Source organism: Lynx canadensis, chromosome C1, assembly GCF_007474595.2.
Source record: "Lynx canadensis isolate LIC74 chromosome C1, mLynCan4.pri.v2, whole genome shotgun sequence".
NCBI lineage: Eukaryota > Metazoa > Chordata > Mammalia > Carnivora > Felidae > Lynx > Lynx canadensis.
The window spans coordinates 191,901,010-191,927,159 of record NC_044310.1 but is presented as its reverse complement, the minus strand read 5'-3'; the positions used below and the strand labels follow the sequence as shown (position 1 = coordinate 191,927,159).

The 26,150-nt window shown below is 39.4% G+C and overlaps 1 protein-coding gene across 1 annotated transcript in view; it reads right to left on the bottom strand.

The window, feature by feature from the left end:
- Positions 1 to 26,150, bottom strand: part of ADAM23 (ADAM metallopeptidase domain 23) — a 173,258-nt gene that overhangs the window by 15,496 nt on the left and 131,612 nt on the right. Inside the window, 13 exon segments of the mRNA XM_030326759.1 lie at positions 4,337 to 4,448; positions 6,973 to 7,141; positions 8,391 to 8,510; positions 11,446 to 11,551; positions 13,320 to 13,383; positions 14,091 to 14,141; positions 19,369 to 19,377; positions 19,379 to 19,437; positions 19,440 to 19,449; positions 20,677 to 20,753; positions 20,756 to 20,765; positions 21,491 to 21,561; positions 25,545 to 25,648. Of these exon segments, the coding sequence (XP_030182619.1) occupies positions 4,337 to 4,448; positions 6,973 to 7,141; positions 8,391 to 8,510; positions 11,446 to 11,551; positions 13,320 to 13,383; positions 14,091 to 14,141; positions 19,369 to 19,377; positions 19,379 to 19,437; positions 19,440 to 19,449; positions 20,677 to 20,753; positions 20,756 to 20,765; positions 21,491 to 21,561; positions 25,545 to 25,648 (962 nt within the window).

Sequence of the window (26,150 nt, the reverse complement as noted above, 5' to 3'; positions counted from 1 at the left end):
CCTTGGGAATTAAGTTAGACCCATTTGTAAAACAATGGGTCTGGACTGAATGGCCACTAAGGCCCTTCTGTCTCTGATGTGATGACTGTGGACATAATGAAAGGGTCTAACCAAAGCTTCTTAGCAGCGTCTCTGCCCTTCCTTATCGATGAAAATGTGGTATGTATCAGTTTCTTCTCTTTCCTCCTGTAATGCTGCTGCAAACCATCCAGTGAGAAAAGTTCCATTGCGTTGCATAATAAGCACCATGAAAAAATGCCCACAAATTGACAAAAATTGTCAGTACTTCTACTGACTCTCCTATAGCCTGTGGGAGTTCCAGGCCTTTTAAAAGGCGCAAACTTATTCTACCCCATTAGGGTAAAGTAAAATAACTTCTTTCAGCGAATTCGGTGGACACATGTTGGGAGATGAGGGACCAGAAGAATCTTCATATGTAAAAATATGGGAAATAAATGACAGTGTAGAAAACATGAGTGAAGTAGTATGCAATGGAAAATCTTTTTTAAAAAAATCTTTGCTCACATGGTTTCTGCTTTGAAATGCTATTTCCTGTCTTTTAATAATTTTGGTTTGAGACATTGGAGCAAATAAACTGTGGGTCAACAAGTGCAGAGCCAACTTCAATGGCAATGTTTCTTTTTAGCTTTTTAATTAATTAAATTTAATTTACATTCAAGTTACTTAGCATATAGTGCTATAATGATTTCAGGAGTAGATTCCAGTGATTCATCCCTTACATATAACACCCAGTGCTCATCCTAACAAGTGTTCTCCCTAATGCACCTTCCCATTTAGCCCTTCCCCCCTCCCACAACCCCTCCGGCAACCCTGTTTGTTCTCTATATTTAAGAGTCTCTTATGTTTTGTCCCCCTCCTTGTTTTTATATTATTTTTGCTTCCCTTCCCTTATGTTCATCTCTTTTGTATCTTAAATTCCACATATGAATGAAGTCATATGATATTTGTCTTGCTCTGACTGGCTAATTTTGTTCAGCGTAATACCCTCTAGTTCCATCCACGTAGTTGTAAATGGCAAGATTTCATTCTTTTTAATTGAATGGCAATATTTTTATGTGTGTGTGTGGGGGGGGGGTTGCCCCTACCCAGATGGAGAGGTTGAGTTTTTATTCTTCCAGAAACTTTGTTAAAATAAGAGAAATACCCAAAACACATTGGCTCACTTCTGACACCCTCATCAGCTGAAGCAAAGTCACAGAGTTCTCCTTTTTTTTTTTTTTTTTTTTTACTAATTATGTTTTGATTCAGAGGCCTGCAGTTGTATACAATTTATCTTTTATGCCCATGTTAATAATACAAGAGGCAATATTCTCAGCTTTGTTTTTGAATTTTTTCCTCCATAACAAGAAAACACACTAAAATTAAATAAAACTAAGTATGTTTTAATACCCTGTCACTGTGTCTATACAGAAAAGCCTCCATCCGTGGATATGACAGGTCAGATCACTTGGGTCTTGCCCGCTGTATATGGCAAGCAGCTGAGAAGCACCCAAACACTGTGATCCATAAGGCCAGTGCCAACCAAACTACTTCGATCATGAAAAAGAATATATGGCAATCAGTTACAGAAAAACCTTGGCACCTCACAAGCAACCTTGGCACCCACAGTCAAGAAAGTACAGATTTTTTCAGTGTCCTGAGTTCATGACCTGCTACTCTTCAACAACGCAATACAAATGGTTACTGGCAAACTGAAAATCGGCACTAGCATGCACCATTTTGTTTCCTTCACATGATCCCAAAGGGAAAGGATGTAATATTTATTGAGTGCCTACAATATGCCAAGGATGTGCTGCCTTTTAAATAGTAGATGGCCAATAAATATTTGCTATCTGGATACAATTGGAAGTACCTAGTTTCTCTCTTATCATTTTCTTTTAACCAGAATATCAAAAACAAAATCATAAAACCGATAACAAGGTGTTAAAATTGTGATTTTGTTTCTTTCTCATTTTACTAATGTATTAATGGATTGTTTATAGAGGCTGAAAAGATATTAATAACCATCATAGATAAAGCTATTATTTAGTCATGCTAAAACTGCTTGACTTTTCTAGAAATCTAATAATTTACAATAATAACTGCTCTTCATAGATAGTAATGGCTTTTTTCTATTTAATAAAGATTACCAGAGTCACGAGGATTTTAGCAATTTTAGAACGAGGGGTGCCTTTACTTTCGTGACTCCATTGTCTTCACTAATAATGAAAAAAGAAAACATGCAACAGAAAAGAAATACACCAGAATGTGTATACTGATTACCTCTGAGTTGTGGCATTAAGGGTGATCTTTATTTTCTTTTTAATCTTTTCCTTATTTCCAAAATTCTCTACCATAAACAAGTATTACTTGAATGGTCATAAAAGTTATTTTTAAAAGATAATATAGAAGAGCACCATGGGGAAAAGGAAAACAAAACAGAAGGCGGCTGTGAATCTCCTCTTTTCCAGAATGCAGCTGTTTGCTTCACACCCTCCCAACTAAGCTTTCTAGGCATAGGTGGGTGAAGGAATGGGAAATAGAATCGGACAACTGCTAACCCTCTACCCCCACATACTGAAAAAGGACAGAGGCTAAGCCAATTTAGCTCTGTTCATCTCTTCTTTATATATCACTTGAAGAAACAGCATCTAGATCTTTAAGAGAATCACAGACGTGCCATGGAGAGAAAATCTGGAAAGAATGAACGTCTGCTTCTCTTGTCAGAGTTTGAAATCTGCTCTAAATCTAACTTCTGAAGGTGGATCCAAGAATTTTTTGTTCCAGTTTTAAGACTAAATGTAAAAGTGGAACTGGTTCCTTTTTACAAATAGAAGTAGGAGAACAGAAATAGACTGTGAGGGTGTGACTATGGCTCTTCTTACAGAATTTCAATATCATAGGCATATTAAGTAAATGCATGGAGACTTTTTAACACACCCACTATTACTGAACATTACACATGCACCCAGATGAGCTAAATCTCTTCAGGAACTGAGGAGCATGGCGCTTCGTATACTTTTCAAAGTCATATTTTCCCAATATTTTCCCGATGCTGAAGTTCAGAGAGTTTAAATGAGCTCCCATGCAAAACTAAGCAAATCAAAATGACACTATTTCTATAGGTACTTTTCCTACCTGCAGGAAAAAATCATGATAGTTATTTATAAAATATCATTAGTGGCACCATGAAAAAGAACGTGATGTACGATGTCACTGGGACACATCCTCTGCTCTAGAAACTCTGGTTTCTCAGGTACAATGCTATAGATGCTGTAATAAGCCTACTGCAATTGATGACTTATTTTAGATCTTTGAAATCATATGAGGGCTTGGGAATGGGGGAGGAATAATGAGAAAGTGATTATCAAGTTTATGATGATAAAGAGCATGTTATAACACAACGTAACAGAAAAGACTGGGCCTGAGATCGGGCACTTGGGTCTTGGTCCCAGCTCTGTCTCTGGCTACCTGGATAACTATAAAATGTCACCTGTCTTCAAGGCCTGGGTGTTCTCATCTGCAAGATGAGGGTGGTTCTAGATGGCCATTGAGACTCCTTCTAATTTTAAAATTCTAATTTCTCTCTTTCTGATAACTGACTAAAACAAAGTCCAGATCTTTCATATTCTCTTTGAAGAATTAAAGTTCGGTGAGGATTTTGGGGGAACCTGGGTGGCTCAGTTGGTTAAGCGTCTGACTTTTGATTTTGGCTCAGGTCATGATCTCACAGTTTGTGACAGCAGAGCCCTGCTTGGGATTCTCTCTCTCTTTCTTTCTCTCTCTCTCTCTGCCCCTGCCCAACTCACACATGCTCTTTCTCTCTCCCTCAAAATAAATACATAAACTTAAAAAATATATATAGTTCTGTAAAGATTTTCCACTTCTTCCCAATCAAAAATGTGTTTAAGCAGAGCATAGAAGACAGCAATTTCCCTCTGGAGGATTCTAATTCTGAGGAATGACTAGAGTCTCATGTTAGCCAAAAAGATTTTACCTATTAGAAAACTGGCAGAGTGGAGACAAACTGTATAATGATTAACATATGTGCTTATGGAAAAGGAAGGAGGTTTATAGGAAAGAAAGGAAACTGCAAGGAAGGAAATTGGTATATTTACTTCTTTCTAATCTCAGTTCTAAACTAGGGGAAATTCAAATGCTTCACTACGTCACTCTAGAATCCTTAATGCTTCAGTAACATGAATTATATGTTTGAATGGCAAAAGAGATACTCTGGAGTGTCTCCTTTCAAGTCGTTTCACTTGTTATATTGGCACCACCGGAAGAGTGCCAACAAATTCAGCATGTAATGAATTGAAACTGAAATCGCACAAACCCTTAGGTCCTTCATCCTTGGGGGGGTGAAGGTTCCTAACTGGATCCCGGATACTGCAGTCTGTCCCTGCCCAGGTGAAATCGCAGATGCAGGTGGCTTCATTACTACACACCTGTGAGGAACAAAAAACAGAAATGGGACATTTTCATGGTGCTTTCTTAAACATCTTTTTTTAATGTTTATTTATTTCTGAGAGGGAGAGACAGACCGTGAGCAGGGGAGGGGCAGAGAGAGAGGGAGACACAGAATCGGAAGTGGGCTCCAGGCTCTGAGCCGTCAGCCTAGAGCCCGACGCGGGGCTCGAACTCACAGACCGCGAGATCGTGACCTGAGCTGAAGTCAGACGCTTAACCGACTGAGCCACCCAAGTGCCCCTCATTCTGCTTTTTTGGCTAATGGTGATGAATGTAAAAGAGACGTGGGGCAGGGCGGAAGCCTTTAAAAACCACTTTGAATTTTTTAAGTCTCCCATGGTTGAAAAGGGGAGACAACATATACATAAAATTGTTGAGTGGTGTTTTCTTGTTAATTATAGAGAAATACCCATTAAAAGAAGAAAAAAAATGTTTTTTAAGATTTTACTTTTAAGTAATCTCTACACCCAACGTGGGGCTCAAACTCACAACCCTGAGATCAAGAGTCACATATTCTACCAATTGAACCAGCCAGGTGCCTCAAAATGGAAGAAAATTTTAAATTAAATGTTAATTGTTTATGCTGATATTATTTACAAAAATGTCTGACAATGTCGTTTTTTTCAGAAGTAGTTGTTTCTAGGAACATACTTCAGAAACATATGCTTAATTCAAGAAATTAACAGATACAGGGTTCCAGTGGAAGGGCCAGAGATTAAACACCAGATGAAATAAATCACCAATGCATTGTTTTACCTCACCATGTCCAAATGAGCACAACACCCACCTCCCCTGCCTGCCCTCGGTATCACCCTTCTCTCAGTCAGCCAGGCTGAAGACCCTCCTAGAATGATTGTTGTCTCCTTTTGCTTGTCCTGGGGACCAAGCAGCATGCTGGAATGGACTTGTAATTTAGATGAAATAAACAACCATGCAAACTAGAGATAGAGGTGTTTAAATTCTTATCTGCCTGTGAAATACATTCAGAGACAGATCATTAGAGATGATAAACTGAATATCAGCCTATTGGTATAAGAAACTTTTTAATCTGAAGTGTTATAATAGCATGATTGCGATTAACAAGGTTGAATTTGACCTTTTATTTAACAGGATGAAAAAGAGGAAAAGTACAGAATTAAGAAGGGCCTTTCTAGACATTAAGTTTTATGATGTTTTCAGAGAGGTAACTGAAATAACTGAAATGTCTGTCCAGTGCTTTTATTTTAACAGTGATTACTGAACATTCACTATGTGCTAGGTACCTATGCCGAGTGCTTTATGTATAGCATCTAATTTAATCCTCATACTACCCATCACCCTGATGGCTAAGAGAAGGTAAGTGCCTTACCCAAAGTCACCAGGAGACCAAGGGGCACAGTCAGGACTCAAACCCATGGTTCTTTCTAGCCTCCAAAACCATGCTCTAAATCACTAAACTATACTGGTGAGCCTAGGATTCAACCAAACCCAAAACCCTGAATAGTCATTAGGCATTTCCTTCTAAGGCCTCTCTACCTTGTTGTATTCCACGTCCTCTGCTAGCTAGCTATATTTTGATTATTTTTGCCTTCCTTCCAGCATTTTCCTTTTATGTTATCACTCTCAATTTCTTCATGTCTATTTTTTTCCCATTTCTAAAGTCTGTATAAATTTTGAAACGTCTTGCTTTTACTAAGCTAATTTAAATAATTATTAAAATCTGTGTCGAGGGGCGCCTGGGTGGCGCAGTCGGTTAAGCGTCCGACTTCAGCCAGGTCACGATCTCGTGCTCCGTGAGTTCGAGCCCCGCGTCAGGCTCTGGGCTGATGGCTCAGAGCCTGGAGCCCACTTCCGATTCTGTGTCTCCCTCTCTCTCTGCCCCTCCCCCGTTCATGCTCTGTCTCTCTCTGTCCCAAAAATAAATAAACGTTGAAAAAAAAATTTAAAATCTGTGTCGAGATATTAAGTCTCAGTTTGCCAGGCAGTGTCTGCCCACCTTCTTCACAGAATTACAAACACATACAGGTGTGAGTGGAGAAAGCATTTTCTCTTCAGCTGGCAATGGGCGGAGCAGAACTATACAATTTTAAACATGTGAATTATATCAGTGATTCAACATCTAGTCTATGTGATCTTGTACACACAGATACTCAGTACACATGCTGAGTAGCCGAAAGGGAATACTGAGAGGACTAAAGTTATCTTGAATGGCACAAAGTAGTTCACGTGGGGTCTACAGTTCTTTTAGGAACCCTACCAATTTCTTCCACCTCTTTAGCTGGCAAGGTATAGACAATTTGGGAAATACAAATAGCCAGTGATAAAACAAACAACACAAATAAAACCATATCGGTACCTATGGGTATTATCCTTAGCAGGTGAGGATAGCCTGGAAATTATCATAGTGCGTAGACACTGGCAGCAGACGCAAAAGGAGAACGGCTGAAATGCAAGTCTGACGACTGTGAACTTTGAGGATGCCAGAGAATAAAGGTTTGAACTGGAACACGGATGCCTACTTACCCCATGGCCTGAACAGACTTTACCCTTGGAATCAAGTGGGCAGCTACTCATATTTAGGGCCTGAATCAGTAGGCACTTCCGATCTAAACACATCATGGATGGACCACATGGCGTTCCATCTTCTACATAGCCCACATCTGTATCATCATCTAAAATCACATGAGCACCACTAAAAAGGAGAAAGATATTCATGCAACCATTAGCACCATAGTTAGAAACAGAAAGCCAACATGAAAGAGGCTTGCTCTTCATGAAATTAAACAGGCTGTCAGTGGACATAGATGGCTCCTAGCATTTCTCCACCTCTCCCTGCCTTTCCCCCTTTCCTACCTCCCTTCAATAAAAGAACATGAGGACAGGAAATACATTTCATTGCCATTATTGCACTGCATGTCATTGGGGAAAAAATGTCATCGGCACAAAGTATATACTAAATCTTCACTTGCTGTCAAGACCAGCATGAAGACTAAGGGTGAGTTGCCTAAGAACAAAAGAAGCCAGTTTTTACATAATATACTAGTTTAGAATATATAATTTAATTAGGCTGTCGTATCTAAAGATGTGTGAAAACTTACACCTTCAAAGAATATGCGTCTAAGTAATTAGATTACAAATTTATTCCAGGAAGGATCTTATTGTCTAGGACCTGGTTAGAATTGTTTTCAGAGCAGTTCAAAGGAAACAAAAACCGGCAATCATTCGAGCAAGAGAACAGTTTTCAATTTGCTCACCCAACCACTTTACTAAATCTTTTTCAAAAGTTGTTTTTTTTTTTTTGGATGTTTCCAAATCTTACATTCACTCACGGAAGATGAAGGTTAGCTACTCTAAGGACACTACGGATAAAAGTCTGCAGACACTAAAAGCGGTTCTGTAGGGGAATCCCAGACGTGTTTGGGGCCACAACAGTACCATGTGCACGTGATTTAAAAAATAAGCCTCATACTTCCTGTGCCCTGCACTCACAGATAATTGGATATCAAATGTATGCCTACAACTATAAATAACATCTTAATAAATATGCTCTATATGTTGAGTATTAAGCCATCTTCTAAAGCAGAAATATGCTGCGTGAAGTATAAAGTCTATTTTTTATGATAAAAAATAAAACACACATAGTGTTCAAATACTGAGCTATTACAATGCTCAAAGCTTTAACCATAGGTCAAAATGGACACTGTAAGTCTACTCAACAGTTATAATTACAAAGAAGACCCTACTACTAATAAGTGGTCCCATTTTTGAGCAAATGTAATTTGCAAATCAATATACAACCTTGTTTTTTAACTCTAAACATGAAAGGTGATCATAAAATTAAAGTCAACAGTCCTCTTGTGAGAAACAGAAAAAATTCATTTGATTTTTCTGAATTTGTAATTCTCGTGATTCATTAGATTTTCAAACATTTAATATATTACCTGCAGTCAATCACTCGGCCTTGATGGTAGAAGGAAGTTGGGATGATCTCACCCTGAAGTTGACCAATGCGTGGAGCTCGAGTAAGATTGGTACAGAGTAAAAATCCACAGAACACATCACTGAGCATGTCAAATAAAAACAAAAACAGAACAGGATAGGATGAATCAAGCTCAAAATAATCAAAACTATTCAGTCCACATCTATTCAAAAATTGAAAATATTTTCTTTCCTTCTAAATAAAGACGTGTTCAAATACTGCTGGTTGGCTACGACCCACGCCTTCCTTGCTCACAGGATCGCAGTTTTGTTTGGGTAGCGACATGCCCAACCTCAAGAGATGGATCATGACCGGTGTCTGAGCTAGTCTGGCACCCCCATCCCCTACGGCCACTTTCCCTCTGTCCTGCCCTAATAGGGCTAAAAGTGGCCCCTGGGTGTGGTGACTGGAGGAAGTTGCTGGGGAGAATGTTGCTTTCTGGATAAGAGGTCAGAGCCCAACAGGGAGAAGACCTTTTGTTCCTACTCTCACACTGCCTGTCTTTGAATGTGCAGCCTTTGTATCCAACCTTGCCGTCGTGAGTTCACAAGCAGAAGGACAGACACTCCAACATGCTACGGGGTCAAAATCATCTGGGTCCTTAGAGACACCGTTAAATGACACACACACACACCCCGCCCCCGCCCCTGCCCCCACCCCCCTGAGAGCAGCTACCTCCAGCTTATTTGTTAAGTAAATGATGAACTCTCCCCTAAAAAAGGGCGGGGAATTGAAATGACACATCAAACAAAGGAAATCCATGTCCAATAAATGTACTACAAATGTACTACAAAAATGTACTAAATCCCATTTGCAATCAGGGAAATGCAAATTCAAACCAAAATAACATGGCAGTTTATGCCACCGGAAAGGATAAAAGTAAAACGTCTTTTAATACCAAGTGTTGGTCAGTATGTGATTCCACAAAAGTCTCATGTGCGTACTAATGACGGTTGGGTTTACTAGTACAGCCATTTTAGAAAGCTGTGACATCATCTGGGTGGCACTGAAAAGACACATACCCTCCAACCTAGCCATTTTTCTTCTGGGTATCGGCCTTAGAAAAACATGTACAAGTGTGCGCTAAGTTACACGTATAAGAATACCCACAGCAGTATGGTTCCTAACAGCCAAAACATGGAAACTACCTAAATTAACACAGAGCGGAGAAATACATCATGGGATGGGAATATGAATATGAATGAAAATAAAACAAATGAACAATACGTATGAACAACAACACACACCACGGAAGATGCTTAAAATGCTGACCTTAAGAGGCAAAATAGAAAATAATGCATGAAGTATGATTCCTTTTATACCAAAACCTTAGGCAAAATATATTGTTTAGGGATGAAAACTTAGGCAGCCAAACTGTAAAAGCCAAGAAAGTAATTGCCATAAAAGGATGGCAGTACCTGCAGGAGAGAGACAAGGGCACCTTGCAGGGAAGGATACGTTTTCTGCAAGGCTGCAAGTTCTATTCCTTGATCCAGGCAGGAATGACATGGAGATTCATGTAATAATCATTTGGCAAACTAAATATTTGTGCGTTATTCACTTTTCTGCTTACATGCTATATATCCCGATTTTTAAACATTTCAGAAAACAGGCATTAATTTTCTTTACCCCCTTGGGGGTTGGATGTTCTATTACTAGATATTCAAAAGCTATCTTTTACAATGATCCAATCCAATGCCTCCCAAACTTTTTGAAGTGACACGGACACAGAGAAATGATAGGTTTGTCCAGGACATTAAGCTAATGAAATCCAGGTGTCCAACCACATACACTATTACTACTTTAGGCCCCCCTCCCTCCTACTGTCTGTCACCTTCGAAAGAGAAGCAATATTTTGGAATGTCTGTGCCTCACCTGTGAGACATTAGTTGAGAAGTTACGTTCTATTATTTTGGTTTAATTTTAAAGAAATTTTGGTCAAAGATCTGTTGTCTCCTAAGGCCTCATCCACCATCAAAGACTACATGGAATAGCAAAGTTTCATAAAGTACAACAGAGAGATCATTAACTAGAAAAATAAAACTCCTTGCTTTGCTTCAGAACTGGGAGTATCCTTATGGATACGGAAGGATAATGAAGGAAATTTGGCCCATAACTTAATGGTCCCATAGATCATGTCACTGAGTTAACTTTAATAAACTATACGATCACAATTTTCACTTTCCGAAACTAATCCAGGGAAAACTATTACCAGTGTCCTCTAAACATATGTCATTTCCAGGGGCGCCTGGGTGGCGCAGTCGGTTAAGCGTCCGACTTCAGCCAGGTCACGATCTCGCGGTCCGTGAGTTCGAGCCCCGCGTCGGGCTCTGGGCTGATGGCTCAGAGCCTGGAGCCTGTTTCCGATTCTGTGTCTCCCTCTCTCTCTGCCCCTCCCCCGTTCATGCTCTGTCTCTCTCTGTCCCAAAAATAAATAAACGTTGAAAAAAAAAAAATTTAAAAAAAAAACATATGTCATTTCCTGAGTAAAGATGCCTCCAATATGCACTAACTAGAGGCTTTTTAGAAGTGGGGGGGGAATCTGATATAGACGTTAGATGCTTAATTAAATCAAATGGTATTGCACTCATGGAATGATCCAAAATATGTACCACTTCACTTCGAGTTGTCCCCGAAATATAGACAATCCACATATTGTGCTTGTAGAACTTTGTGTATACTAGTACATTCATAGGCCATACCTTCCAGCAAAAGTAGCAAATTAAGACCCAATATTATGTCTTAACACTTGGCAAAGTGTCTTTTCAGACAAGCATCAGGTAAAAGACAACATGGGAGAAATGTTTTACAGAAATGTTGTGAGTCTGTGCCACGGCAACTGCCTAGTCCATAGCCATTTGCTTCTAGATAGACTAATGTGTTCTTAAAGTACATACTCTTAACATTTTCAATCGTTGCCTGTTTATTAAAAATCAGTAACACTTATTTTGTGCCCACGTCACATTTGAGCCAGGCCTCCCAAGTCACTCATTGTGCCCCTGAAGCTGACCACTCACTGTTTGCTGCACTGGATCCATCGGTCTCCATCCTTCCCACAGTTTCCCTTCTCTGTGCCTTCTGTGTTCAGCTTTTCGTAACAGAACTTGTCAGACCCTGAAGCCTCTTTTGGAGATGAGCAAGAGAAGAGAATTTGTGTTAGTCATCTTTGTTATTCACAACCAGCAGTGTGCAGGTAAATGCTTAACAACTGGTTGTCCACAAAAAGAAAAAAAAAAAAATCCTGACTCATAGCATTTGCCAATTTCCATGCCAATTTCCATGGTGTAAATACCACTGTGCAAATTTCCACGGTCTAATTAACACATGGCTAATTTTCAACCGTCAATGTGATGGCAACAGGCTTCTGAAATTCCTGAAAAATTAACACTTGGCTCTTGCAAGCTACTACAAGACAGTGCTAACACATCCCTGTTTTTAACTTGAAAAACAAACTGATTCCCAAATTCTTGTTTGGTGGGTTTCAGGGAGGGAGGTAGAAGTGGCCATCAGCAGGCATTAGGGAAAGTGGCATACAGAAAACTAATAAAGAATCTTAGGCCTGGGGTGCCTGGGTGGCTCAGCTGGTTAAGCATCTGACTTTGGCTCAGGTCATGATCTCACGTGTTGTGGGTTTGAACCCTGCATTGGGCTCCGTGCTGACAGCTCAGAGCCTGGAGCCTGCTTCGGATCCTGTGTCTCCCTTGCTCTCTGCCCCTCCCCCACTCACACTATGTCTCTCTCTTTCTCAAAATAATAAACATTAAAAAAATTTAAAAAAAAGAACCTTAGGTCTGTTTTATATTAATATTAAAATATATTATAAAGTCTTAGGCAGTTAAGATTTTGTATCGACACTTGGGTTTTGATGTATAAACCTTTTAAAAGACAAATATGCCTCTATCATCTTTCCTCTGTCAAAACTGAAGCACTGAAAGTAAACCTTTCAGTTAAATGATATTTGCCAAACACTGAAATCACTCCTGCAGGGGCTCTATTGTCCCTTCATGTGCTTTCTTTCCTTTGGGGGTGACCCAGCCTCCACCACAAGACAGACCCTTTTCTCTCTGTTGTGGTCTGGCCCCCAAAGGCGGAAGTTGAAGTTCGCTGGAAAGGCACTGTAAATGTCAGGAAGAGAAGGGGTGCATTAACACTTAGGGAATGTACTGAGAGTCACGACTATGTTCCCAATTTCTATGTGTCTGCCCCTTAGGAAGAACCTGCACTTCTTCCCTTCCAAGTGAGATAACAGAATTACAGAATTTTAAAAAGTCTGGTACTTTTCTGGGGTAAAAGAACAGAAGGCTAACTTGAGGGGTAAAAGTTAAACCCAAGGTACACAGTGAATCACGCAAGTGTCTCGACAATGAATGTGACCATCCCACCGAACCCAATCTTTGCAAGTGGATGTGACATCCCTTCTCTGACAGCCAGATCACTGAGTGACACGACTTGGTTCTGATAACAAGTCCTCAGCTTGAACAGTTGTTTTCTGTGGTTTTGTGATCACACTCACAGTCCTCTTTACTCTCATCCTTTCCTAGAGTATTTTTGAAAACGTCACTCCGGAAGCATCTAGGAGGCTCAGTTGGTTAAACATCCTACTCTTTATTTTGGCTCAGGTCATAATCTCATGGTTTCTGAGATCAAGTCCTGCATCTAGCTCTGCACGGATAGCATGGAATCTGCTTGGAATTGTCTCTCTATCTCTCTCTCTCTGTCCCTCATCTGCTCATGCTCTCTCTCTCTCAATAAATAAATAATCATTTAAAAATAAAATAAAATAAAACAAAAGAAAACACCAAGCTGTACATGTCTTTCAGCAAGACTGGCAGTGCAGGATAGTATGTAGAGAAACCTGTGTGCAGCCACCAAGCAGGAAAACATGACTTACTCGTCCCCCAGATGTGCTGACACTGGTTGTCTCGGGTCTTGCACTCCCCGTTGTAGCAGCGGCCCTGAGGATAGTGACACACATTAGCAGGCCCACACAGTCGGTTTCCGTTTCCCCCAGACTTGTACTGCAAGATCTCCTTTTGTTGTTTTTAGATAAGTTGATTTTTTTTTTTCACTCGATACCCCAATATTTTCAGTGAAAATAAAAATCACAAACATCTTAAGGGAAGTACAACAGACAGTTAAATTCTAAAACCCAGAACAGACCTCAGGGTACAGCTCTTGAAGTCAAAACTTAATCATCTACAATTTTACATTTTATGGAAAACAAAAGTTGGTACGCTTCTTGGGTGATTCCAGAATGACCTTTAGCTTCTTTTGGGTGTGAATGTTACATTACAACATGGCTTTCAGGAAAGAAAAAAATCCTAATTATAACAGATTACAGCACATTGTAACAGTCAGACTTTCCCATAATAAGCTAGCGTTATTGAAAGAGGGTCACAACTCAATAAATTAAATTCGTAATTCCTTAGTCGTTACATTTTTTCCCTTGCCCTCAATCAGACAATTTGTCACCAGGGTTAAATATAATACTATATTTAGCATTTGATATGCTATGAAGCAATGTTGAATTAGAAGACCATTGTAATAATTTATTGTTCTTTGAGTTGCAATTTCCCTTCAAAGTTACATTTACCAAAAAGAAAAAAAGAACTCACAAACTAATCCTTTTAAAATTACATTTAAAGTTTATCGCCCAGCATACCTGATTCTGATTGCATGCATATCCGTCTTGCTTATGAAGATTTGGTGGGCACTGAAAAATATAATGTGTTTAGTTAATGTTCAACATAATACCTTCAGATTCTGTGTACAATATACAAAAATGCAAACAAAACCAACCATGGTGAATATATAATCGGGAATGTTTAGAAAAACATGAGTAATCTTAAGTAGGTTATCCAAACTAATTCTTGGTAAAATTATTCTTGGTAATTATTCTCGGTAAAATTCTTCATATTACTGGTAAAAATAACAATTAAATTAATCCATGCAATGGGTATTTTATACCATTACATTCACTTGCCTACAGTTAAAGTAGAAGGAATTGAAACAGACAACCAAGGGAATGAATCACCTTGATATGTAGGAGTGGACACATTGGGGAACTAATTCACAAGACCTTTCTCAGCCCTGTGAAATGTCAGATCTGCATTCGACACCCTGATGCTCACCCATAGGCCACATCACTGAGAAAGAAGAATACTCTTCAACTCAAAGTCAGTGTTGCATCCCCGAACATCTCCAACCTCTCAACTACAGGCCTGTCACTAGAACAATCGTGGCGGGATGGTTCTTTCTTTCCCTGGGTCTATTTATCAAACCATTGTTTAAAAAGTACACTTCACTTTCCCAAAAAGTTACCCTGAATAATTTAAAAATTTTACTATCTATGCATTTTATTTGCCACATTTGAGAGACCTGAAGACAGTTCAAGCCAAAGGCTCTGGTACCGTGTTCAAAGCAAATGTGAAAAGAAAAAAAGCAATATGCATACAGGTGAAACAAGGGAATAAGAAACACAACAACAGGCACTGGGTCCTCCCCCAGTCTTCACCTTGTCAGTAAATGTCAGTTCCACTCTTCCAACGGGTCAGGCTCCAAACCTTGAAGTCATCTTCTGTTTCTCTCTTTCTCTCACACCCTCCTTCCAGTCTGTCAACAAATCTCCCTACCTCTACCTTCAAACTATAATCACGATCTGACCACTTCTCTCCACCTCCACTGCTAACACTCGGCCCAATCTGCCATCATCCCTCACCTGAAGTGCGACACAGCCTCCAACTGGCTGCCCTGTTCCCACCCTACTCTGCCGTGACTGATGTGACTGCAAATCTGCCAGGCACGCATCCCCCCAACGGCCTCCGCCCTGCTCTTCCTTCACACTTCCCCCCAGACTTCTGCGTGGTTTGCTCTCAAAAACTATGACCCCTCCCATGTTGGCATTCTCCGTTCCCCATTTCCTGGTTTTTCCTTCTCCTTAGGATTTATCACCTTATGCTCATATATGTTACTTGTTTGTCTGTTGTCCCCCTCCCAGTGTGAGCTCCAGGCAGGCGGGGATTTTATGTTTGGTTCCCTGCTGCCTCCCAAGCACCTAGAACGAAGCCAGGCTCGATTATTATTGAGTAGGTGCTCAATTAGTATTGGCTAATGGAATAAATAAATGAATGACTTACGCAGCTACAATTAAGTTACTCTGTTCTCCACATATCAAGCTGTTTATCAAGTTCAGTACAGAAAGGCAATAGAACCAATTTAGAATTTACAATTGCCAAGAAGCACTAGCTTACTGAGGAACACTGTTAGATAAATGCTTTGGTTTTTCCCCTTTCTAAAGAAAAACTGGCTTTCATATAAGCTTTCATTCACCACAGCTTTATGATCTGATGGTGACTATTCACAGGACATAATTATCAGCACTAAAACTAGCATACTGGGCCCGTGGCACAAAAACAGAGATCTGGCCACAAAAGTGGCCTCTTTCATCCATCCAAATCACTCAAAACACAATCATTATCTTATTAATCAACTAACTTAATTATTCACTTGCTCTGAGCCAAATACAATCACACTGAACAAAAATGCAAAAGAAACGTGGCTACTCAAATAGGTATACCAGGTCTAAAATTACTTATCACATTTGACTTTTGTGAGGTCGCAATTAAAAAGAAATGTGTAGAATTCTTACCAATTAAAAGAAAAAAAGCCCTTATTATAAACTGACACAGCTACATACAAGATTTCTAATCAATTTATTTCAGTTTAGGCTAATAAAAGTGAGTTGCTTATTACTGAATTTTAACGGGGAAAGTACAGAATGTCTTACTTCTCTGGAGACACTTAAAACAAAAGAACCATTCATCTGTATACCTTGTTCTGCTGTGAGCGAGCTCTGGATTCCATCTCTAAATGCGATTCTAGCCCCAGTTCATGCTGTCAGGAAGGGTTCACACGAGGCAGGCTCAGCAGTGCAATAGCATTTAAATGTGCTTATTTTAAATCGTGTTATGCCACCCATTTAGATGCCATGTTTCACAGTGCTAACAAGAAACATTTCCCACATCTTTCAAAAATACCTTTATTATTCATCCGGTATTGTTTGCCAAGGATTTCTCTCAGTTGCACAAGTATTGTTTATTCTGTGATAAACCGTGAATTGAATAAACCAGCCCAAACGGATAAGCAAAATGCTAACATGCAAAAGTAAGCAAAATTTGAGACACAAGACAAAGTCATGATGTTGCCAATGACATTGATTCTCCGAGATGCAGAGATGCTCAGAGATCCCATTTTCCTAATCATAATTAGTACCAATTAAATTCAAAGTTCACTCCCTGTTAGAAAGCAGAGTTCTGACGGATCTTAGCTCCTCTATCCCAATTATCTATTTCAGGCACATTCTGGTCATATAAGGAAATGATTGCTAAAAGAACATGCTATTCCAATATGCCACTGAGATATTAATTGAATAGTATAGTATAATAGTATAATTTTCACCTTATACACATGAGGCAAAAAGAATATTTTAAAAATTTAGGCTACAGAATATTAATAGAACATAGAGCCCTCATTAAAAAAGGCTTACTTCCAGTAAATTCTATGGCAATTCAGGACATTAAAGCCTGAAATGAAAAAGCTGTACTTTGAAAAGAGCTGAACACACAGACCAAAACCATATATGATGGGTATAAAAATAGTAGTATTCTACAAAAACTAAAATACAACCCAGTGAAACAGTGTATCGGGATTGTCACCAAACATAAAACTTGGCACGAAACACAGAACCCACAGTTCTTACGCTCTTTCACTATATCATAGGAAAATTGCAAGGAAACCTATTTACATATCTAAGAGAAGAAACAGAGAAGCACAAAGTCAATACAAAATAGCTTGAAGATATTTCACTGTATCACATCCTTAAAAGGGTCCCTCTGAATGGACTCTCAGATAATATTACATTGAGAATCTTCAAAAGGCTAGTTAAAAACCTTTGCTTCCTCCTCCTCTTTATCCCTCCCCGCCCCCCAAGGGAACTCAGTGTAATTCTAGCTACTCTGTTCCAATACTTGCTTCCCTCCCCCTACTCCCCCACCTGCTCCAGGCAAGTAGACTGCCTGACTGATTGACAAAGCGAGAAGAACTACCGGCAGTTGGCTCAGTTCTGCCTTCTTCTTTGCCTCCTCACACAAAGTATACTCTCCCCACTGTTCCACCGAGACATACAAGGCAAGGACCCACCTTTGCAGGGAGAAGTCGCTCCAGACCCACCTCTGTCAACAACCTGTTGCTACAGCCTGAATATGGGATCTAGAAAGAGGCTCATTGAGCTCTCAATGCAATAGAAAAAAGGGTATTTTGACCTCCAACTGTACTCTACTTATTGGGAGCCTCTGGAAACCACAGTACCTGGCAATAGATAACTCTACGCCTGGGCAATTTATCCTAAGGAGCAAACCCTTAGGAACAAGAAACACTCTTAAAGATGCACAAAGATGTTCACCGTCATATTAATTATAATAACGAAAAACTGCCAACAGCCCAAATATCCACCACTGGATAACAAGTCACAAGTCAAATGATAATCCACATGACAGACTCTCATGTAATGGTAAAAAGGACATTTATAAAAACTGTGTAATAGCACAGGAAAATGTTTTTGAAGTCATGTCAGAGCAAAGATAAATGTAGAATGAAACCCAAAATTCTTATTACTCCCTTACTGCCCTGATTGCTGACGTCCTCATCGATTTTTTCCCACTACTCTCCAGTAATCCCTGCCTTCATTCCATTTCTTGAGGAAGATAAGCTTCCTTACTCGCTGTTTTCTGACTAGCTCCATCTTATTTGTGTTTCTACTTAAATGCCAACTCCTCCAGGGCATGCACCTGACCACCCCACCTAACGCTACCCAACCCACATCTCATATCATCTTATTTTACACTGAGCACTTCCCACCATAGATGTTCTGTTCACTTATCTCTCCACCAGCAAACGTAAGTCCCGTGAGGACAAGGACTTGTCTGTCTGGTTCCCTACCGCATCCCAACGTTTACAGAAGTGCTTGACATACCAGCAGGTGCTCGACAAATGTTCGTTGGAATGAAAATAATGCCTTTAAGGTAAACATAATATAAACTTTAAAACATAAAAATGTATACGAAGGAATGCTGGTAGGCAACGTCAATATAATGGTATAATAATTTTTAACGTGAAGAAGTCCACACGAAAGCATATGGGCCATGGGTGCCAGACAATGTAAGTGGGAGAGAGACAGAACTGAGAGAGGGGGGCCCCTGCTTGTGATTCCCCCTCCAATCAGTAGCAGTGCTACTCGTTCTCGGCCTTCTACAGTGGGCATTCCAACCCATTTTTTTCTTTCTTTTTTTTTTAATTTTTTTTTCACGTTTATTTATTATTGAGAGACAGAGACAGAGCATGAGCATGGGAGGGGCAGATGAGAGGAGGAGACACAGAATCTGAAGCGGGCTCCAGGCTCTGAGCTGTCAGCACAGAGCCTGACGTGGGGCCGAACTCACGGGACCGCGAGATCATACCTGAGCCGAAGTCGGACGCTTAACCGACTGAGCCACCCAGGCGCCCCCAACCCATTTTTTTCTTACAAGAAAGGGCTTTGTGGTTTAAAGATGTCTGGAAACAGTACATTAATTCTTCATGAATGTGAATATACTATTTTAGATGTTGGGACAGAAAGAAAGATTATTCATTGGATAGAAACCACATAAAGGGGAACTAATCATGAAGGGGAAATTTGGAAGAAAAAGAGAATTTAGGCCAAGAAACACAACATACGTTCTAAAATCAAGGCATGGTGGAGATCTAGTCATTACTAGAAAACAAAGTAAACAAAACAAAAACAAAGAAACTAATATCATATTCACACACGTAGTCCAACTGAAAGCTTTCCAATGTGTAAGATACTTGCAAGTAAAAGTATGGTTCAAAAACTCAGCTTGTCATACCTGGCCGGAGGTCTCCAGTACCAATATCAGTAATATCACACCCATTCACAGCATCCCGACATTCATACCTCGTGGCTGAAACTGCAAATAAAATTCAGTATTAGGAGCTAGTATTAAATTACTATTTCAAATAGTATTGTTTTATTCACCAACGATCATAACCATCACCAAACTCGTTTTATGAAATAGCAGGCAGTTGCAGAATAGAGACAAGGTCCAGGTACCACTCTCTGTAGTAAATATGAATTATTAACCCAAGGCATTCAATTTTAGATTTCAAAACCCACGGTCTCAAGAGTATTACTTTTGGAAAACAAAGTGACGGCAATTATGTGAAGAAGATACAGTTGTGTGGTTGAGGACAAAAGAGCAAATCACTAAAATACAAACATTTAAGATCCTGTGAATATTGATATCCACACTCAGTCTACACTGATTATACCTATGAGCTTGGATGTTAATCTTGCTGTAGCTAAATGTACACAATCAAATTTCAGTGAATTCATATGAACTCCTTTCAGTGATACCAATCACATTGAGGGGGTGGGTAAAAGATGAAGGGAAGAGACCACCGATGTCAAGCAATTTGTAATCTGGTGGGGAACATAAGACAATCAAGCTAGAATGTCCTAAAATGCCATCATACATTGGTAGTGAATAAAATTATAAAATCATGTAACTTTATGGTTCTAAGTAATATTAGAGGTTTGGTAAATGAGAAAAAGGAATGTTTAAAAAGTGACTTTTCAAAAGCTCACTGGAGGTCCTAAGATGGAAGTTAACTGTGTCCACATACACATAAGCTGCATATATACACATATGAACATTCCTTATCTAGCTTTCTTGCCTTTATAAGGGATTTCAAAAACCAAACATAAAAATGTAGCACTAGGTTTTATGTTCATTGTCCAAAATAAATTAGGGTAAGTTTTAAAGAAAAAGGTTTAAGTCCTAATTATTATTATTATAGGAACTATTATTAAAAAGACCACAGGAATTGTCCCTTTCTATTCACCCATTTAATGTGGCTTTCATCCGCATTCAGGGCACAACTCTCAATGTTTATTTGGAAGGGTATATGTATATTTTCTTAAGGAGGTATTGAAGGGTAGGATAGTTGACAGTGAATCATAGTAAAGGTAGATGTTTTGACCCCCAGGTTTTAGGTAGATTTATTGACTGTACAAAACTGTGAGGCACATATCAATCAACAGATTTGTAGCAAGTTCTAAAATGCTGTATGTACACACTGAGATATTTAGCTAATATGTCCCATGAAAAGGAAGACAAAATTGTCAGGTAACTCACAAGACATGAGGTATTGTTACAGCAGGGCCCGTCGCTGCAATGAGCCCCATTGGAGAGAGAGCATTTCTTACAGCAAATCCATAGCATTCCTAGAGGAAACACTACACGTGAGTAAGCGAGGAAGCTTACGGGCTGGTCATTCAACCCTGTCTCCACCTGTGTTACTCCACGTGGGGAGACTTATACAACAGCAAGCAAATACTTTAGGAAGTAATCACTTTAAACAATGATAAGAGTCCTTCCTGCCTTATTTTTCATCAAAGGGTGATCTTCCGTGAAAAGGCTTGGTCTACCAACAAGTAAGCTCATCTCTTAGCAGGCACCTCACCGTTGGTTAGCTCTAATACATTCTTAAGACTCTATCTAGTTATTTTTTTAAGATTTTTTTTTTTAAGTAATCTCTACACCGAACATGGGCTAACGTTCACTACCCTGAGATCAAGGGTCGCCTGCCCCACCGACTGAGGCAGCCAGGTGCCCCCAGACTCTATCTAGTTTTATAAAGACAAAAATAACACACACCATGCTTCATGATTTGGTAAAATTTGAGTGGGATGAATATGAGCTATGGATTTTAAGAGGAAGGAGATTTGATTAGAAGAACCCATTGGGTTTTTTTGTTTTGTTTTTCTTTTTGTTTTTGTTTTCAACGGGGCCATAAGGACATGATTAATTCTAACCTGTCTGAGCTGGGATTAAGCATTAATAGATGAGAAAGACCATGAGAAGGCCAGTATAGGCTTCTCACTAATGCTATTCTTGTTTGCTCTGGGTAAGAACTGTGGCTGAGACAGAAAAGATCTCTTATACCTACCACATGTAAACCACAGTCACATTCTTCTCCAGCCTCCACATATCCATTTCCACATTCTGTGGGCTCAATAGCTGAAAGAGATTAGGAAGAGAAAGGAACACGTTTAATTTATCACAGAAAGTCAACACACCAATTGGGCGTATAATCAGCTATCATGTGATATTCTTCTGTGATTGTTGTGGTGGCACCTATAACTGATGTCTGTGTGGGAAACACTGTTCACTTATTAAAACACTTCTAAAAAAACATATTCCAAATGGAGTAATATTTCTTGGAGGATTCTCTGGAGATGGGCCCCAGAGATGACCTCTACCATGAGAATACTTGTAATGGAAACAAGCTGTCAAAAAGAATAGATCACTTATCATATTTGCTAATGGAGCTAAAATGCATTGCTAAGGCTCACAGATATCTAATTTTGTGACTTATCTCAAGTCGGCTGAGAAAACATAAAAATTGTCAAAAAGATAAAAATGTTTCAGCCACAGCCAAATGTGATATACACAGTCAAGGAAATTCAATAAGCTTAGAAAAAGTGCTGCCCATAATTCTCATTGAAAAGAAATCTGTACTGTCCAAAGCATATTACATAAATGTGCAGACATATGCATGGCTGTATAGAAATTCCTCAATCATTTCTGGAGCTACGGAAGAGTCAAATTTCTAGAATGACTCACACTGCTAGTGCTATGAACTTGCTTGCCAGATAAATTGTATTGCAACCAATGATAGAGGCAGTTGATTATTTACAAGAAACATTTCTATTTTCCTTCAGCTGGGGCCAGATCTCCCTGGGCATGTCCATCACACTTGGATGGAGACTGGAACAGCACATCCCAATCCAAATGCTCAAAGCCATGAGCATGAGAGGGCAAAAGAGACTCCTTCGCCAGTAGCAGTACCCGCCCCCAAAGAAGGGCTGCCTTCCACTGAGTCCACCTGACAAAGACCCAATTCTCCTTCCACTTGCAGGAAGGGAAAACTCTTATCAGAAACAAGAAAGGTTTCCAGGGTACTTGGGTGGAGTCAGACTCCCCTATGGGAAAGTCCACTGAGCGAAATCAGGAGTCCTAATCTCCATGGGATTTTATCAGGAGGCAGGAGAAAATGGAAATGGAAAGCTCAGATTGGAACATGGCTAGCACTTTCTATCAGGCCCCGCATGGAATCAACTACTAGACTTCATTCTTGGACCCTGCTTCCATCCTGTGACAGGCCACTATCACAAACTGAGTGGAAAACATGGCCAGTGGGAAGAGTCCCATAGCACAGAAAACAGACACACAGATAATGCGAAAATAACATGGAAACCACGCATGCATACATGCACTCATTAAAAGCACTTAGAAAAAAAGAGTCAGTTCCTTCATGCATACATATAATAGTTTCTACTGGAATCCATGGGGGCTTGAAAAAAAAAATCCTTCTAGGGCACCTAAGTGCCCTAGAAAAACTGACTCTTAGAAAAAAAGAGTCAGTTCCTTCATGCATACATATAAACAGTTCTACTGGAATCCATGGGGGCTTAAAAAAAATCCTTCTAGGACACCTGAGTGGCTCAGTTGGTTAAGCATTTATTCTTGGCTTTGGCTCAGGTCATGATCTCACAGTTCATGAGATGGAGCCGCACACGTAGAGTTCCACGCTGATGGCACGGTGCCTGCTTGGCATTCTCTCATGAGTGCGCCCCCTCTCTCAAAATATAAATAAATAAGTAACTCATAAATAAATAATGAATGAATAAATAAATAATTCCGCCGTGTAGCTTAAAAAAATAAATCTGTATTACTAATTTTTAATTTTTTTATGTTTACTTTGAGAGATGAGAGAGAGACAGAGACAGAGCATGAGCAGGGGAGGGGCAGAGAGACAGGGAGACACAGAATCTGAAGCAGGCTCCAGGCTCTGAGCTGTTGGCACAGAGCCCGACGCAGGGTTCAAACTAATGAACCGTGAGATCATGACCTGAGCCAAAGTCAGACGCTCAACCGACTGAGCCACCCAGGTGCCCCTGTATTTACTAATTTTTAAAATTGAAGATGTATAGTTATTTTTATTTAGTTTCCAAGTTATTGGAATAATTTTCTTTCTACTCACAGGCAATTTCAGAAACCTAGTGGTGGATCCTTTAACACACTCTAGAAACTTTAGAACTCAGTGTTGTTGCCTCAAGCATGCTACTTATAATTAGCTGGTGAGACACAAGGCAGGTAAAATTAGTCACATACATTGCAATTCATAAAGCCAGCAGCTCACATTAATTCATTAACACTCATTTCCCCCATTTTAAACACTTTGAAATTTTCAGATTTCCTGTACTGAGATCAATGCCATGAAAGGCAGGCAGCCGAATTTCATGATGCAAGGTCACTTTAAAATTCCTGTTTCTTTTTTTGCAGCCTTACTGAGACTTCATATAGGTGTCAGACATCAAACTACTATCCTCTGACTACAGGAGTATCACTTACTTATGAGGATAGTAGTAAATTAGTCTGTCAGCTATCCACATGAGTCACTGATTTTTATTTTTTTAAGGCTAACATGATTTCACTGCTCTCTCAATTCATAGAGCATTAAATCTTTTTGTATAGCAAATGGGTTATATTTGGCTTATGAAGTAGTATTGTCAAAAGCAATATGAAATGTGCAATGTTAGAATTTCTATACCATCTGCGAATTAGCAGCAATCCTATCTCTTTGCTTGTTGAAAAATTCATTTCCAAAAATGCTACTATAGGTCCATAATCTCTTATCCAAAAGCTTTGTAGCCAGTGAGTTTGAAAGTCTGGCTTTGCTAGATTTTAGAAAAGTATGATGCAATTACCATGTTCTATACAAAAGCCCTGAGGGGCCTCATGCATACCCTAAAATCAAAAACATTTCTATTTCTGCAGTAAGACTTATGAATATTTACACTATGGGAGATAATAAAGGTTTTCAGTCCACGACAAGTTTTACTGCCTGACATGTTCTATGAAAACTCATAAAAAAACACTTCCAATTTTCTGAGCTTTTTGAATTAAGGAATTATGGATAAGGACTGTGACACTGTGTATATGAATTTGATGAAGTGCCATTTGACAACATGGACCTTCCCACACAGAGGACTACATAATAATACTAAATACACATATGTATTTATGAGATCCATAAATACCTCGAGCCACTTTTTGGCTGGCTCATATTAGTAATGCTTCCTGTCTAGGAGAATAGACCACTCAAAAAAAAAAAAAAAGCCCTAGAGAGAATGCCAAAGGAAAATAGAATTTTTGTCAGAGAAACGGGTTAAAGCAATATATCTTTCTTTGTTGTTTTTGTTTTTATTTTTTAACGCTTATTTATTTTTGAGAGAGAGACAAGAGAGTGAGCAGGGGAGGGGCAGAGAGAGAGGGAGCCACAGAATCCGAAGTAGGCTCCAGGCTCAGAGCTGTCAGCACAGAACCCGATGCGGGGCTCGAACCCACGAACCCACCCATCATGACGTGAGCCTCAATCGGACGCTTAACCGACTGAGCCAGTCAGGCATCCCTAAAGCAATATGTCTTAATCTAATCCACAATCTCTTAGCAGCAGGATGAAAAACCCTAATATGAAAATTTCAAAAATATTTAATTGAAGGATGTTTGTTTGGGGGGGAGGGGGGGAGGGGTATAGCCAGCATTGAAAAATCAGAGATTCAGAGCAGGGAAACTATGGTTTTATCATTCATTTAAACAGGACTAGTTCTTCAGATGATAATGGCTTCTATAAATATTAATCTGATTGACAGAAAGAAAATCTGTTTTCCAAGACAAGTATCTGACGTTTGGCAGTATTCCACTGTAAAAAGATAAGTCTTTCTGCATCTAGTTTTATTAAGCTACTCTTCAACATTTCACAAGCAGTAAAACGCAAGAATGGCTTTTAAGTCTTTTCCCACAAATAAGAGATTTGCGAGTAGATCTGAGGTATATATGATTTCAAAGGCTGTGCTTTCCTAAGTGTTATGCACATTAAATGAACTTCTTAGAAGCAAAAACAAAAATTGGACAAATGATTACACTTTCTGAGTTACTAACCTTTGTCGGCCTGTTGAAAAGACAGGCTCCTCCCCCTCTCTGTAAAAAGTCTCTATATTCCAAAATGCTGCACTTTGAGAACTTCCGGGAGTGGGACACCCTGAGAAAATAACGAATCAATATGTAAATATTTACCAAAAGCAGGTCATCAAGAAGAAAATTAAAACCCTTGAACTAGAACAAAATGTTCACTCTGGATCTAGATGCTTCCACACAATGTTGACAAGGCATTTATGTTCCAATTGCCAAATAAGTATGTGTGGTAGAGTTTACAAAAATAGAAATTCAAAGAAAACCACAGATTGGGAGGCAGGTTACAACCTCCTCAGCAGCCAAGCTCTTCTGTGCCTTGGCTTAGAAGAGGTTTAGAAAGCTCATCACAAAACTTCTCCACCTAGGCTGTATTTTAAATGTGGTCGTTTTTATTTGCTCTAATCTCAGTAAGGCAAGCACCTTTTGCCTCTGTCCCAAATAAAAGACACAAGGGAACCTGCCAGATTCTACTTTGGAGGAAGGAATTGTGACAGTTAATTTATTAAAGATTATATAATGCAGGCTTCAGGAACACAATTGAGGCAAAACAAGGAAACCCTAAAGAGAAG